At 43.4% G+C, this 14,484-nt stretch overlaps 1 protein-coding gene across 3 annotated transcripts in view; it reads right to left on the reverse strand.

The window, feature by feature from the left end:
• The window catches only part of SOAT1 (sterol O-acyltransferase 1), a 238,058-nt gene that overhangs the window by 40,560 nt on the left and 183,014 nt on the right, over nt 1–14,484 (reverse strand). For all 3 annotated transcript variants that reach the window (XM_086955365.1, XM_086955372.1, XM_086955378.1), the window contains 3 exons: nt 12,795–12,840; nt 11,876–12,005; nt 5,890–5,987 (listed from right to left, as the gene is read on the reverse strand). In XM_086955365.1, coding sequence (XP_086811491.1) covers nt 5,890–5,987; nt 11,876–12,005; nt 12,795–12,840 — 274 coding nt within the window. The remainder of the gene's footprint in view (nt 1–5,889; nt 5,988–11,875; nt 12,006–12,794; nt 12,841–14,484) is intronic.

Raw genomic sequence — 14,484 nt, forward strand, 5'->3', positions numbered from 1 at the left:
GGCTGTGGACAAACCTGGTTCTCTAGATTTTGTCTGAGTGGTAAATTCAAGTGGTGGGTGGGCTTTTCTCCTCATTGGTCAGATCCTTCCCCTGTGGGATCCCTCAGGGCTCGAATTTATCTTCCTTCTTATGTGAATCAGTCTTAGGGATTTGATTCATTTATGTACGGGGATGATACTCTGATTTTAATAAAAATTTCGAAAGATGTTGATCAAATTAATTTCTGCCTGTTACAGCCAAACACTGGATGCCCCACCATCACCTGAAGTTGAACAGCGATAATAATGATATTCTACACCCCGAGGCCTTTTCCAGTTTGGAGCCGTACATTCTGGCCCACCATGCTGGGTATTAAACCCACTACGGAAACCAGTGGGAAGAATTTAGGAGTAACATTTGATTCTGCTCGGTCCATGACTGAATAAATCGAGTCTGTGGTATGCTCACTCTTCTTTCAGTTGAGAACCTTATGGAAAATTTTGCAACTGTTTTCATTTTCTGATAGGTCTTGCTCTGGAATGCCTTCATAATAGCATGTCTACGCTACTGCAACTCTGTATTCGACCTTCCTGCTCACTTGACAGACTAACAGCTGGTTCAAAACTATGCTCCCAGATGGGCTCTAGGAATAAGAGCCTGAGAACAAATTTCACGTGCTTTGATCTCTCTCCCTTGGCTTCCTGTTAAAGAGTCTTATCTTCACATCTCTTTGCGAAGTGGACAGAGTTGTGTATTCACCAACCACTCTTCCTGGGAATCTTTTTAAATGCTAACATCCATCACATGCTCTGAAAACTTCTGACCATTCACTACTGATGATCCCTCAGTTACAGCATTCTTCAGAGGTTGAACCTTCTCGGCTGTGGCAACATTAAAATGGATTTTTTTGCCCAAAGGCTTGAGGAAAGAATTGAATATTTTCTAGTTCAGGAAGAAATTTAAAATCCTAGCTATTTTGCAATCAATGAAGGCTGAGATTTGATGCACAGTAACACTGAGGTTTATGTATTTCTTGGATATGTTGTCTGCTCCAGGATACCCATCAACAGGGGTGACAGTTTGTGCTTTATACGCTCCATAGCCAATATACATGGACAAACATTATTAACTTTGAAGGCAACAGGTCCCATTCAAGGTATCTTTTTAACAAGAGATGCACGTGACAAAGACACTTTGATATCAACAAATTGTTACTGTCAGGAACAGTCAAATTGAAAAAGGCACACAGAGTCCCTTGTTCTTACATCTCGAAAAGGATTTGGCATGAAGAAATTCAACAAACAGCTTTCATAACTGATACTTCTGAAACGGAAGTGTCTGGTGTTAAGGGGTATTGCCCACACTTGTTCTAGACAAGCAATACACTGAACACAAATGTGATCAATAACTAAAAACCATGGCTACTTCTAGCTCCTTTACAGAACCGGTAGCTTGCTGGACAGACCCCCTTGTTTTAGTCCAACCCATTTATCCCATGACCTCTTCAGACCGTCACCTCTTTTCATCTTCGTACATGTTTAGTGGATGACAACTCATAACACTGATGTCTACACAGTCTTCCACACTGTCACTTTTGATAGCCCAACTCTAATCCATCCCTTAGAAGTTGATCATGTGGACTGTTATTACCCAACAATAGTTACAAACCAGTGACAAGATTTAGAAATATTAGTATCAAGTCATAGCAGATTCTTATACATGGTATTCTGCAAGTCAGGAGCAGGTTCTTTAAGTCAGGGGAAGAATCAGGAAAGTATAAAAAATGATATTTAGAATGAATCTCTTAACTTAAATAGATGAAACAGCAAACGTCTGGACGTTATTCTAGATTTAGATTTACGTTTCTTGGTATCCAAACTACCGTATAACAATATATCGCATCAAGAAGCAGAGGATGCTCCTTCTCACATCTCACAGCCAAGACCTGGAATGACCTTCTGAAATACCTCAGAACCTCCCCCTCTCTCATGGACTTCAGAAGGAACCTAAAGACCGGTTGTTCCAGACGAAACAGGCATGATCTCTTACCCCTTCATTTCTACCCTACACAGTGCCTTGATACCCTCACGGGTAATTAGCCGCCCTCTACAAAAAACTGCTAACTTCTTGGCAAGAAAAACATAACTATAAAGACATATCTAGAGTCCTTATCTAAATGTACTAAACAAAATGTGGCCATCAACAATACCACATTTAGTAAGTAAGAGCTGTTTAATCTATGTTTTATGCTGTTGACACCCATGCAACTTTTTGTTCTCCTGAGACCTCTCTATCCACTGATGTCAATCAGCTTAGTACTACTCCGCAGTAGAGATCGCATCAAAATAAGGTATAGATTCCACATAAGTCCCATGCATAGATCTACATTCACCGGTTTCAGAATTCCCAGGTTTCAAACCTTACTGCCACCCCACAATTTAAACCCAAGTGCCATAAAAAGTTTATTCTAGTGGTCTCTAGTTCTTCTCCTGATGCCAACTGATCAAAGGGGTCGAGAAACCATAGCTATACCGAAATATGACTATGAAGACAATCAACCATTCTACAACCGAGTGAGACAGTTCACCCAAAAAGGCAAAGATCTATGCGGCACCCGAATGAAATCTGACTCAGTGTAATAATTTGCCAAAGGATGCCCACCTAAAAATACTACAGTAGTGATAGGCACATGCAATAGGTGCCCAATGACTTAATACTGTTGAACAGATTTTTGCCTGGACTCCTGAAGGAAACCGATTATCATCCTGTAAACCAAATGCATAGGCTGCAAACTCTGAGGTCTCTTAGTCTCCGATTTCTCATGCTACACTGAATGAAGCATATTGTTTGGTGGTGCTACAAGTACTGAAAAATGCAATACAGACAGACTAAGATATATAAATGTATCATTGACTGCTAAATCCTCATTCACCCCTCTCCACTCAGCCACATTTTTACTCCTCTATTAATGATGTCTCCCCATGGCTCACCAAAGGGATCTGCCATTTTGCAGCTTACAAAGAAACACAAAAATAGATATGGAACGCATTGAACAATATCCACTATTTATCAGCCAATCTGTTATAGAGTCAATCACATTTAGATCATCACTTACTGGTTTGAGCGGGTGACCCAATTGGCTTTACAAACTCTTCCCAAACCCCTTTCTTGCTATCACCAGACAGAACTCAGAAATTAGACGTCTCCCTTACACCTCAGAACCCAAGAAAATCATCTGCAGAGTCCCTCAAGGATCATCTCACAGTCCAATACTCTTCAACATCTACAAGACGCCTTACACAGACATTGTCAGAGCCCACTGCATCAACATAGTATCCTACACCAATGACACAGTTCATCCTCTCCAATACCAACTCGACCAGCACCACCAAAGCAAACTTTGCAAACTGCATGAGAAGCATCACTGCTTGGATGAAAACCTGCCTCCAGCTCAACACATACACAAACACAGTCCTAATCTTCGGCAACAACCACTCCCCATGGGAAGCCTCTTTCTTGGTGGCCCTCCAAACATGGCCCCCGTACCCCACCCTGCGGACCATGCCAAGAAACTTGGGATCATATCGAGACCAACCTCGCCATGAACAGATGGATCAATGCAGTCTCCTCATCATGCTTCCACATCCAGCGAATGCTATGCAAGATTTTCAAGTGGAACCCAGTAAACACCAGATGAACGGTCACCCAGGCTCTTATCACAATTAGACATTATTACAAAAACGCCTTCTACATTGGAATCCCAGCCCATGTCCTACACCAACTCCGAACCACCAAGAACACCGAAAACCAGACTCATCCTAAACATCCAGCAAAATAACCACATCTCTCCACACCTCAACGATCTCCATTGGCTCCCAGTCCAGAAAAGATGGAAGTTCAAGCTACTCACCAAAGCCAAAATGCTCATCATAACACCGGTTGAGTTTACCTTAACCACCACCTCAACTTCTACCAACCCAAAAGACAGCTTTTGATCGGCATTGATCTACAACAAAAGGCACAAGCACACCACCTCGCATCAAGAAGCAGAGGATGCTCCTTCCCACATCTCACAGCCAAGACCTGAAATGACCTTCTGAAATACCTCAGAACCTCCTCCTCCCTCGTGGACTTCAGAAGGAACCTCAAGACAGGCTCTTCCAGACTAAACAGGCATGATCTCTTCCCCCTTCATTTCTTCCCTACACAGTGCCTGGATACCTTCACGGGTAATTAGCCGCCCTCTACAAATAACTGGCTAACTTTTTGGCACGAAAAACGTAACTATAAAGACATTTCTAGAGTCCTTATCTAAATGTACTAAACAATATGTGGTCATCAACAATACCACATTTAGTAAGTAAGAGCTGTTTAATCTATGTTTTATGCTGCCGACACCCATGCAACTTTTTGTTTTCCTGAGACCGCTCTATCCACTGATGTCAATCAGCTTAGTACTACTCCGCAGTAGAGACCGCATCAAAATAGGGTATAGATTTCATATAACTCCCATGCCTGGATCTACATTCATCAGTTTCCGAATTCCCAGGTTTTAAACCTTACAGCCACCCCACAATTTAAACCCTAATGCCATAAAAAGTTTCTTCTACTTTCACAAAGAAAATTCAAAGTCAAACTTTAAGTTCCCTATTAAGAGTCTGGCGGTTCGAGGACCGCTAGACTCGTGGTGGCGCAGCAGTGGCATATCCAGCCACCATCGCACCAGCAGTCCAACCGCCTGATTACGACTCAGGCAGTCAGACTGCCCTGGGACCACCGGGTCAGCCAGGGAACTGCCATTCCCTGGCAAAGTAGCAGCAGTCAGAGGCCGCAATATGCTAGGCAGGACTGCCACGGTCCCACCAAGCATATTACGAGCTTCCTCTCCGCCAGGCTTTTAAAGTTCCACCACCATGAAACACCTGGCAGAGAGAAAACAAAGTGGGCCCTCAAACATATGTGGATGCACACAGGGGGGCAAAACATGTGCCCCTGTGTGCGTGCACATTGGTTCCTACACAGCATGGAACCTTGGAGTGCGGTCCCATTGTGGTGACTTTTTTAATGGCAACGCCATGTGACAGCCATGCCGTTCCCCTGCCAGACTACGAAAAAGTCAATCCGGCAGCTGGGTTGCGCGAGCTGTGGAGGAGTGGTGGTGCAGCGGTTTACACAATCAAGCCACCGCTCCGCCAGAAACTTGTAATCAGGACCTAAGTTGGTAAATGCAAACTAATGTAAATGAAGAGGATGCACACCATCTCAAAACAACACCCTAGATTGATTTAACAAGTTTCACCTCATTTCCTCTTACTTAATACTAAATTGACCATTAGGATATCAGCATACTGAAAGTATCCTATTTTTTAAACTAATAGCCCATTGAACATTTTTAAGTCCTACCACTGGACCTCCTAGAATCCTGGTACAAATTCTCATAAATCATTCACTCAGCACCATGACTATGTTAGAAACAGAAGAGCAAATAAGACTACTGGCTGTAGGGTTTCGTCAGTGTAAGTAATCAATATTACACTTGGAACTTTTATATAACTAGAAAAATAGACAATGGTCTTATAGCCAAAGAAACTTCAAACTCCTTCACAGGATCTGTTTCACGTGCAAGACGTTTCTGCTGCCCCAATTTATGAATGGACTTTAATCATATACTTTCATTTTTGAAAAACACTGTTACATAAAAATAAATAAGAAAGTAACACACTTCCTCTATGCACCATAAAACCTTTCACAGTTTCATTCAATATCTGTCGCTATAAAGAGAAATCCGTCATAGTGCGTTAGGAAGGTCTTGTAAGTACTAAGGCATAATTCAATGTCTGAAGAAAACAGAGTAAAAGGTGGTAATCAACATGGGATAAGCACACAAGTTAAGGTGCTTATCTTGTTACCTTGTAGAACATCCGGTCAGCAAATCGTAACATTTCAGCAAATGCATTTAACCAACAATGGAGCAGTGCGAAAAATGCCAGAAACAGAACCAGCACACCTGTATGGATGAATACAAAGAAAAAGTTAGAAACATACCACCATCTTTCCTCCTTTTGCTTAACAGTTTCCTGCCTTACACAATTCTGCACTTTCCAACGTCACACTGCAAAACTACAGATCCATGCTATATATTGTGCTGCAGAAACACCTTAGATTGCTGTACTTACCAAGATATCTTAGGTTTGCCTCATAAGGGAGGAATAATCAGCCTTTTCAAATACAGAGATGTGACGAGGAGGCATCAAAGTAAAAGACCTCACCTTGGGGGTAAAAATAAAGTTTCCCCAAGGTCTGGAGGCTAATTATTTACCATCTTTCTTAACTTGTAATCAATAACCCTAAAGTACGGTACAATATTTGGCATTCAGTGTCCAGAGAAGAAACTCAAAATTAAAAGATGCAGTTTAGCTTTGACATCTAATCTGCATAAACCTAACTTATTCCATTCTGTCTCACAGGAGATGCAAGGAGGAGGACACTTGGACCCTAGATGATCCATGGACTGAATACAAATTCAACAAGTAACTATTGCTGTAACTGGGCAGATGGTGTGGGGTACTGAGTACTGGCACTGTTTTAATTTAAAAGAGAGCATCTGCACTTCTCAGGAATACTGTAATATTTAATGGGAGAACAGTGGCACTTTGAAGGAGGAAATATGTACTGTGGATAAGTACCAGCACTTTCTGCATGTTTGATTTAAAGTACTGCCTGCAACATTTCTTTGGTATACGTCACTCCTCCAACTGCAGCCATCACTCTATAAGCACAGATTGAGAGCCCCTTCTGGACAGGCCACTAACTGACTTTCTCCACTATGGGTTCTGCTAAATTTGCCAATGGCCCGAACTGGTGCTGGTATTGCTCTGACAGTAGCAGTCGCTGGGCTTCTCTTGAATACGGGGGCTCAGTGCAGAGTTTACAGTATGAAGAATCATCGTTCACACTCAGCTGCCAGTTCAGGTCATCGAGAAGTCACAGGCTCTTGACTGCTGTGCCTTATCAAGATAGTACAGCACAGCGCTCGCCTGAATGGACACAAGTGCCCAGACCATTCCCGGAACGCACGTGGGGCCAGGGCAGGTGAAGAATGCTTTGTATCAAACGCCCGCCCAGACCACGGGAATCTCTGTCTGGGAGGGGGGCAGGGCCGGCGAGGCAGCAGGGGGCACAGCAGGACGTAAAAACACTGCTGTCAGTGTGAGCATGATCTACTCCACAGCAGAGCAGAACTGAGAGGGCAAGAAACTATATTTAAATTCTAGTTAGTGCTTCAATAAAAAATAAAAAAACAAAGTCAGCTGAATGGAGCATACCTAGTCCGCTGCGGCCCCACTCTGAGCCTGGAATAGAGCTACAGGCTCAGTTTCTGTCAGGCTAAGTTTTAAACCTATTCATATGTCATTGAGCCACGCAGCAACTTCTCCCTGATGACTGTCTTTAATGCAACATTTCATTTCCAACCAAGTCCGGTCGCAGGGCAGCGGCATGATGAGGCACTGCGAACAATTGGGCACAGTGATGCGAGTAGTGGCTGCCGGTCAAACTAAAGTAACACATTCATAACTGCCACCAGCTGGAACCGAGGTCCTGCCCACCTCAGGAGTAATTTAACTCGCAGGGTGTCTCCCCTCGGGGAAAAAAGGCACACTGTTACAGTCGTGACACTAGACCTGCTCAATTGCTGCATGCAGTTATCCAAGCAGCTCCTCAGTCATTATAGTCAAAGCAGTCGGACCAGCCGGGCAGCACTGCGGCGCGCCATTAGTAACACATTCTGCAGCATTAGTCAGGCAGGCTGCAGCTCGCCCCTGGAGGGAGACACAGTAAACTTTGGGAGGGGGTGGGGGGAGGAGAGATATGGACACCTCCGTAAGATGTGAACTTGTATTCTATTTTCCTCAATCCATGCAGAAGACCCATGTTAAACTAAGGAATTAAGAACATTGACGTATAACATTATACTTACATAGTGCTTACTATCCCTGACGAGGCATATGTAAAACCGGACCAATCAAATGTTACAGTTGGAATTGTGCCCGCTTTCAATGATAGTTACATTCCTTTCAGCAAAATATATAATATACATAGCTAATACAAAAAGTTGAAAGGCAGTGCCGATGGGCTCACGGGCTAGTTCCAATATCGCCGAGATGATACATATTTGATTGTACATATTTTAAATTTCAGTTGCGGAAACTATTGTGAGCTATGGAAATCAGTGGAAATGTACACACTTTGAACCAGAGCAGGTTTTTGAAGTGCTACGAAAGTAGATTTTGTTACACTTTGTTGGCTTGTGAATTAGCTCGCAGTTGCGAAAAATATTAATCAAAGCTGGTATTATTATGCAGAAAGAGCTACACGAAATGTGCAACCAGACATAACAAGCCTAGAGGCGGCAGACCCGAGAGCAGAGGACGGCCCGGGACCAGGGTTCGATTCCCGGCGAGGCAGGTTTCTGGACCTGGGTCAGCGGACTCGATAATTCTCTCGCCTCGGTGCCCACTCTGATCAGCGATCACACTCGGCAACTCTGGGCATTAGCTTGCCTCATCTTCACTAACGGCCCCACCAGACCGCCGGGGATGTCTGGTCTCACCCTGGAGATACCCATTAAGGGACCATCTCTCAGGGAAGCCAGTAAGGGTTTCGCAGCGGTTGAAGCGCCTTGGGACCCTCCGGGTAAGTAGTGCGCTATATAAATGCCTATACATACATACATACATACATACTCCTCCCCCGGGGTCGCCTCACCGCACACGCATGAGTGAAAATGAGAAACCGAAATCTACAAGGCGCGCGCATTCAGAAGCATGGCAGAGGAAGATTCAGACGCGCGCCTTGGGATTGGGTCGCGTCCTGAGCTGTCTACGTTACAAGCTCACGCGTGCGACCCAATCCGAAGGCGCGCGTCTGAATCTGCCACTGCCACTGACAATGCTGCGCGCGTGGCCAGCTCTTGTCTCCACTCGTTGTCGGCTGAGCCGACAGCTATAGTTCTCGCAGCGAGAACGCCCTTTTGCTCAGGCGAGACCTAAAAATGATAAATCTGATGGGAAAGCAGGGCACTGGGGAACTACAAGTTTCCACTGGCAATAGTTGCAAAAGACATGCACTAAGGCAATGTCCACCATTTTTTTTATTTATAAACAATTCCGGATGCATGCATTAAGTGTCAAGATAGCGAATACTAAGTGGATCAACAGTAGACTCATGCTGCAAAACTGAAGGATCCGAATGGAAATCTATCTCTGGGCACCATCTTGGGTAGCAATTAGAGTTAAAATGGTAATAATACATACTTTAAGAGATCAAGACAAGGCTGCTCCAGGGCTATCTGAACTCAAAATCGTATACTGACTGGAATTCAGAGCCATAGACAAAAATAATGTTGTAAATATTTTAGACTTAAGTGTGTAAAGGAAACACATTCCCACTCTAATTTAATAATTTTTATTTTGTGGTTTTGACAGAGCTGCTTCTCTGGCTGTTCTGTTACTTTCATCATGACACTATACATATGAATGAAGAGTTTTAAAAGTGTACGTGCAGCCTATGAACAGTGTATAAGCAGTAACATATGGAATAAGTGTATTGACTATCAAGTACAGGGGATCAACTGCTTTTGCTTCCACCCAAGCTCAGACTGCCATTTCTGCCATAGGATTGTTGAGACAATATTGGGACTGTTACGCCATTGAAAGTTAATGACTGGGTATGCACATTTTGTAAAGCTTGTGAGTGACCCATATGCAGGATGAGTCTATGGGATATCCCTTATTCCTCAGGAAATGTCCCCTAGCTCTTGGGGTGCATTTTCCGTGGAACATTCCTAAGCACAGCCACTTTGGTCCCATTTTATCATTCCACGTGTCCACCAGTAATGCAGACAGTGAGAGCTTATGGTCAAACTGCACAACCACAATTGCTTTTATGAAGGGTCATGGTTTTGTTTATTTGGAGAACATATCTTGCTTTTGAAGAGGGGAGCTTGTATATAGGAGAAGCATCACTGTACTGGAGATAATAGCTTGATGAACAAATGCTTCTCTGATGATGTCACATCCAAAGTTAGTCTAGTATTGTGACTAGAGTTATGGGAGATGGAGTAAGGAGCAGGAGAATGAGGCTCCAAAAGTCCTGTAGAGGACCATGGCCTGAGAAGAACCAGGGTAGTGCCTGTCCAATGCACTGCATTAAGTTCTTCTGATGCTAATCACAAGAAGGGTCCCATTTGATCAATGGTTCCATGGTTACAATGGGCAGCACACATATTCTGCTGATCTACCTTACTGATGAAAGGTCCTTATTCTTTGCTTCAAATCCATTTTCGTCGAAAGATTCTGACTTATGCAGAGGTTTAAATGTTCCAGGGACATAGTGGCATGAAATGGTTTCATGTGCATCTTAAGTTTAAGCTGCTGACTAACTGTCACTTCATGATATTTTCATGAAAAACCAAAATGTTGCAAAACCAGTGTAGTGAATAAGCAAAAATTCTACAGTGAAATGATTTTTAGTTCTGGGTCTAAAACTGCTTTAGTGGTCTCGCCTGACTAATTCATTTTTCAAAAGCTTAATAGATAATATACGTACACAGCAAGACCTTTGGTCAGTGGTCATCACCCATTGGTCTGTTAAATTTTAATCCACATTAAGCTTCCGCTTACCACACCATACAGCTCGGGCAATCGATCAGTCTACTTTACCCGCTGGCATACTTCACTTGAGTGACTGTACAAAACCTGGGCACACTGCCCTAAAAATAGTTAATTTCTCTTCAGTGACACACATGATTCAAAGTGTGCTTTTTGTATATAATCTTTTATATTACCTTTAAATACTGGTTATTTATTTTGCCTGCACTTCGGGTGCCCAGTGAGATGGTGATTTATTTATCACCTCCAGTTGCTGTTCTACAGTATTTACGTGACCTTTTTTAGCTGCCAGCAACACAAGTGGTTGGTTAGGCTGTGATTTAATCTGGTCTCCTTTAAAAACAACATTAAAAATAAAAAGCATGGAACATCTGAAAGAATTTTTTCGTTAAATGCACAACTACTAATGTACTAACGTACAGTTTTCATCTTCTATGGTCAGGTATACTAAATGTTTTACAGTCGCAAACACTCTAAATTGGAGTTAGTGACTGCATTAATGTTTTTCAAAATATCCTAAACCCATTTTAGGAGTCAAAGTTTTCCTTACTCCTACAAAGGGTGTAGAAATTGGTATTTGGAAGGAGCAAGCTATAGCTGCCTCTTCCAAAGTGAGATTCCTATCCATTTGTATAAATGGTTTAGGACTGAAAGAGCAGCTATAAACCACTGAAAAATCAGACCCCCCAAGTTGGGGTGACAACTCATTCACAAAGCTAGGGACAACTGCCTACTCTCCAAGAAACTTTACAAAACATTTTTCCCCCAAACAACCCTCTTTCGTTGAAGGAAACCAAATGTTTTCCAAAAGCAATCAGACATGGCGGTCTGCTAACCCTTTCAGTTCACCAACCACTATGTGATAGCCACTTATTAGAGAGAAATGCAGTTTGTAATGTAATTCATGAATATTAATGAGGTAGTTCAAACTGCGATCCATATTCAAGAATTTTTGGGAATACACATATTGATACATAGGTTGCGACAAGTGTATTAGCACATCTGCCCCTTAGTTATGTGGGGCAGGCTTTTTTGGTGCTCCTTTGGAACAACATCCCTTTTGAGCCAAAAGCTAGACTAATTCATTTAGAAGTTTGAACCAAATTGAAAACACAAATTTAAACCTTACGCAAGTAGAACTGGATTACGATGAATGATGGTGTTCACAGCTAGTTTAGTTCCCAGGAACAAAGCAACTTTGAGTGATAAAAATAAAAAAAATCACCTGGTAGGATGGAGTTGAAGATGCAAAGGACCAGAATCCTCAAGTTGAGTGGCTCCTGGCTGATGTTCCGGAACAGTGGTATACACAAGCGCACAAAGATGTAGTATACATAGAAGGTGCAGCCCAAAACCTGCAAAATAAACCGCACGTCATTGTGAATATTTTGTTATCATTGGAGGGATTTTTATTAAAACCGGGAGTCTATGGTCAACTTGAAGTGAAAATACATTTAGCAAAGTGAAGAACCTGTCAGAAGAATAAACATTCTCCCCCCACCCTCTAATCCATTCTCGAAACCAGAAATCTGAGACACCATTATCATACCAGTAGACAAAAGAGGGTTAGTTTATAATTCAGAGCCAATGTCCCACCAGATGCAAAATGACAACAAATCCATGTCAGACACCAGAAACTCTGCAGTCACTGGAGACCATGGTTTCTACCAGGCACCCAAATCAAACGAAGTCTTACCAAAGATCATGGATTTGCTGTCGATACCACAAGATCCAGAAATCTTCTGGTAGAACCGCACAGTAATGCATCCATGAAATACACTACAAGAACTGTATTCAAACCAGATACAATAAACTCTGGAATCCATATCACTCTTCAGGGACCATGGAATCAGACCCATAAATATGGAGCCATGGAAACCCTCCCAGACACGAAAGACCCCAAACCTCTTCAGTAGAAAACATGGCAGCCCCATCTCTAATCTCTGTAACAGACACCAGTGGAATCAGCAAAAATCTCAGGAAGTAAAGGTCCAATATCTACAGAATTGCATACTATACTAAGATAGTCCTACCAACCTGCAGCAACCTGCAGTGCCTTGGTACCCCAGTGGATATTGATGGCTTGGTGATCCTTCCCTCAACAATCAGCAAGATACCTCAACACCAATTCTAGTGTAACTCACCTGGGCAAATTTGGTGGCTACATAACCCCATCGGATGGTTGGATTCCTATATAAAGAGAAGGGTAAATGAGATAAGTCATGGTAATAAATAAAATTATTCTAACAAAGTGAACTTGCATGTTAATAAAACCAGAGTTTTCCTTTTGCCCACAGGCATGCCTACAAATACCTAATTCAGTGGTATATTCAACAAGCATTTACAATGCAATGGTTTCGCCTTTGTTAAAGTTTGAGCTTTTGGTATTGCTTTTGATAAATAGTCTTTTCTAACTTCTTTGAATTATGTGTAAAACGTTGATGTGTTTTACTTTACACAGAAATATGGATTGCATTTATAATGCAATTAGTTGCAGATGCACAGTGAATTAGAATACAAGTTATTTCAAAAAGCATGTTAGCATTTTCTTTAGAGCTTTAATATATATCATAGCATAGTAATATATATTTATGTACAGGACTCTAGTGGAGCAATGACGCGTTGAGGCCGCCAGCGGTGTGCCATGCTTGCCTATCCTCTCTCTACCCCCTCTTGTGTTCACTTCAACTGCCGATCTGTGTCCCCCCGCTCCCCTGGGCACATTGCTCGTGACGTTGTCCTCAATGCCCCCACACCCTCTTCATGGCAACAATGCTTCAGAGTTCAACTTTCGCTTATTGCGCTGGCCCCGCAGATGCCAGGAGTGGGATCTTTACTCTATTGAGAGGCCGAGGTCTGTCCCTAACAATTCCCACATGAACCTCCTAACTACCCACTTGTTCTGTAGCCATACGTATCCCTGTTGCGTTGACCCATGCCTTCTTATTTGACTACCGGGGGAGAAGGGGGGGTGGGCAAACTCCTTGCCGGCACTTCTCCAGCTCCCTGCACCTTTCGGCCCCCTTCAAGCCCCCCCACCTCCCTTATCTGCCGCTCCCTGCCATGCCTGGTGGGGCAGGCTCCGACCCCTCCTCCCCAATTCGCCAGCCCTTAGTACCATCGGTGGCCCTCCCTGTTCTCCTCATCTTACAAATTCCTTTCCTTTGCTGATTCCCTCCCTCTTGTCACTACCCCCTACGCTGTGTCTTCCCTGGCTGCCTGCGTTGGTGCCCCACTACGCCCCCTACCTTTGGCACCCTTACAGTCTCCTATCACCCCTGTTCCGTTATTTGCGCCCTGCCACCTCCCCTTTCCCCCCCAGCCCAAACCCACGTGAATTTCACTGGGACCGCGCCTGACATTCTAAGCATCCATCGTTCAATTTATTGTTCCCCCTTCATGGCAAAAGTGAAACTTGTTCTTGTTCACTCTGCTAGGAGCTCCCTAATGGCCAGCAAGTTCCATTCTGACACAATCTATGCCTAATTATTGCAGTATACCTTTAGTGCTTATTCACCACGAGTGCCATCCAAACTATATGCTGTTGTTGCGCATGTACAACTCCCTTCTTATTTCTGTTCCCTTTGCATCGGAGGACTATTCTCCGAATGGCAGTAAACTGTGCCTCCCTAGCCCACGCACATAACCCTATTCCCCACGTTCCTTCTCCGCCCCCTCCAACCCACCCCATGCCTCCATCCTTTACCCTGTAATCCGACCCCCTTATGCCTCCTCCATGGCTATCTCGTTGGCGCCCTTTTTTTTCGCTATCCTTGACTGCACGTTCTTGCTCATCCCATAATCACTCCGCACCTTCCTTCTCTACCTTCCGGT

Source organism: Lissotriton vulgaris, chromosome 1_1 (assembly GCF_964263255.1).
Source record: "Lissotriton vulgaris chromosome 1_1, aLisVul1.2, whole genome shotgun sequence".
In the NCBI taxonomy this organism is placed as follows: Eukaryota; Metazoa; Chordata; class Amphibia; order Caudata; family Salamandridae; genus Lissotriton; species Lissotriton vulgaris.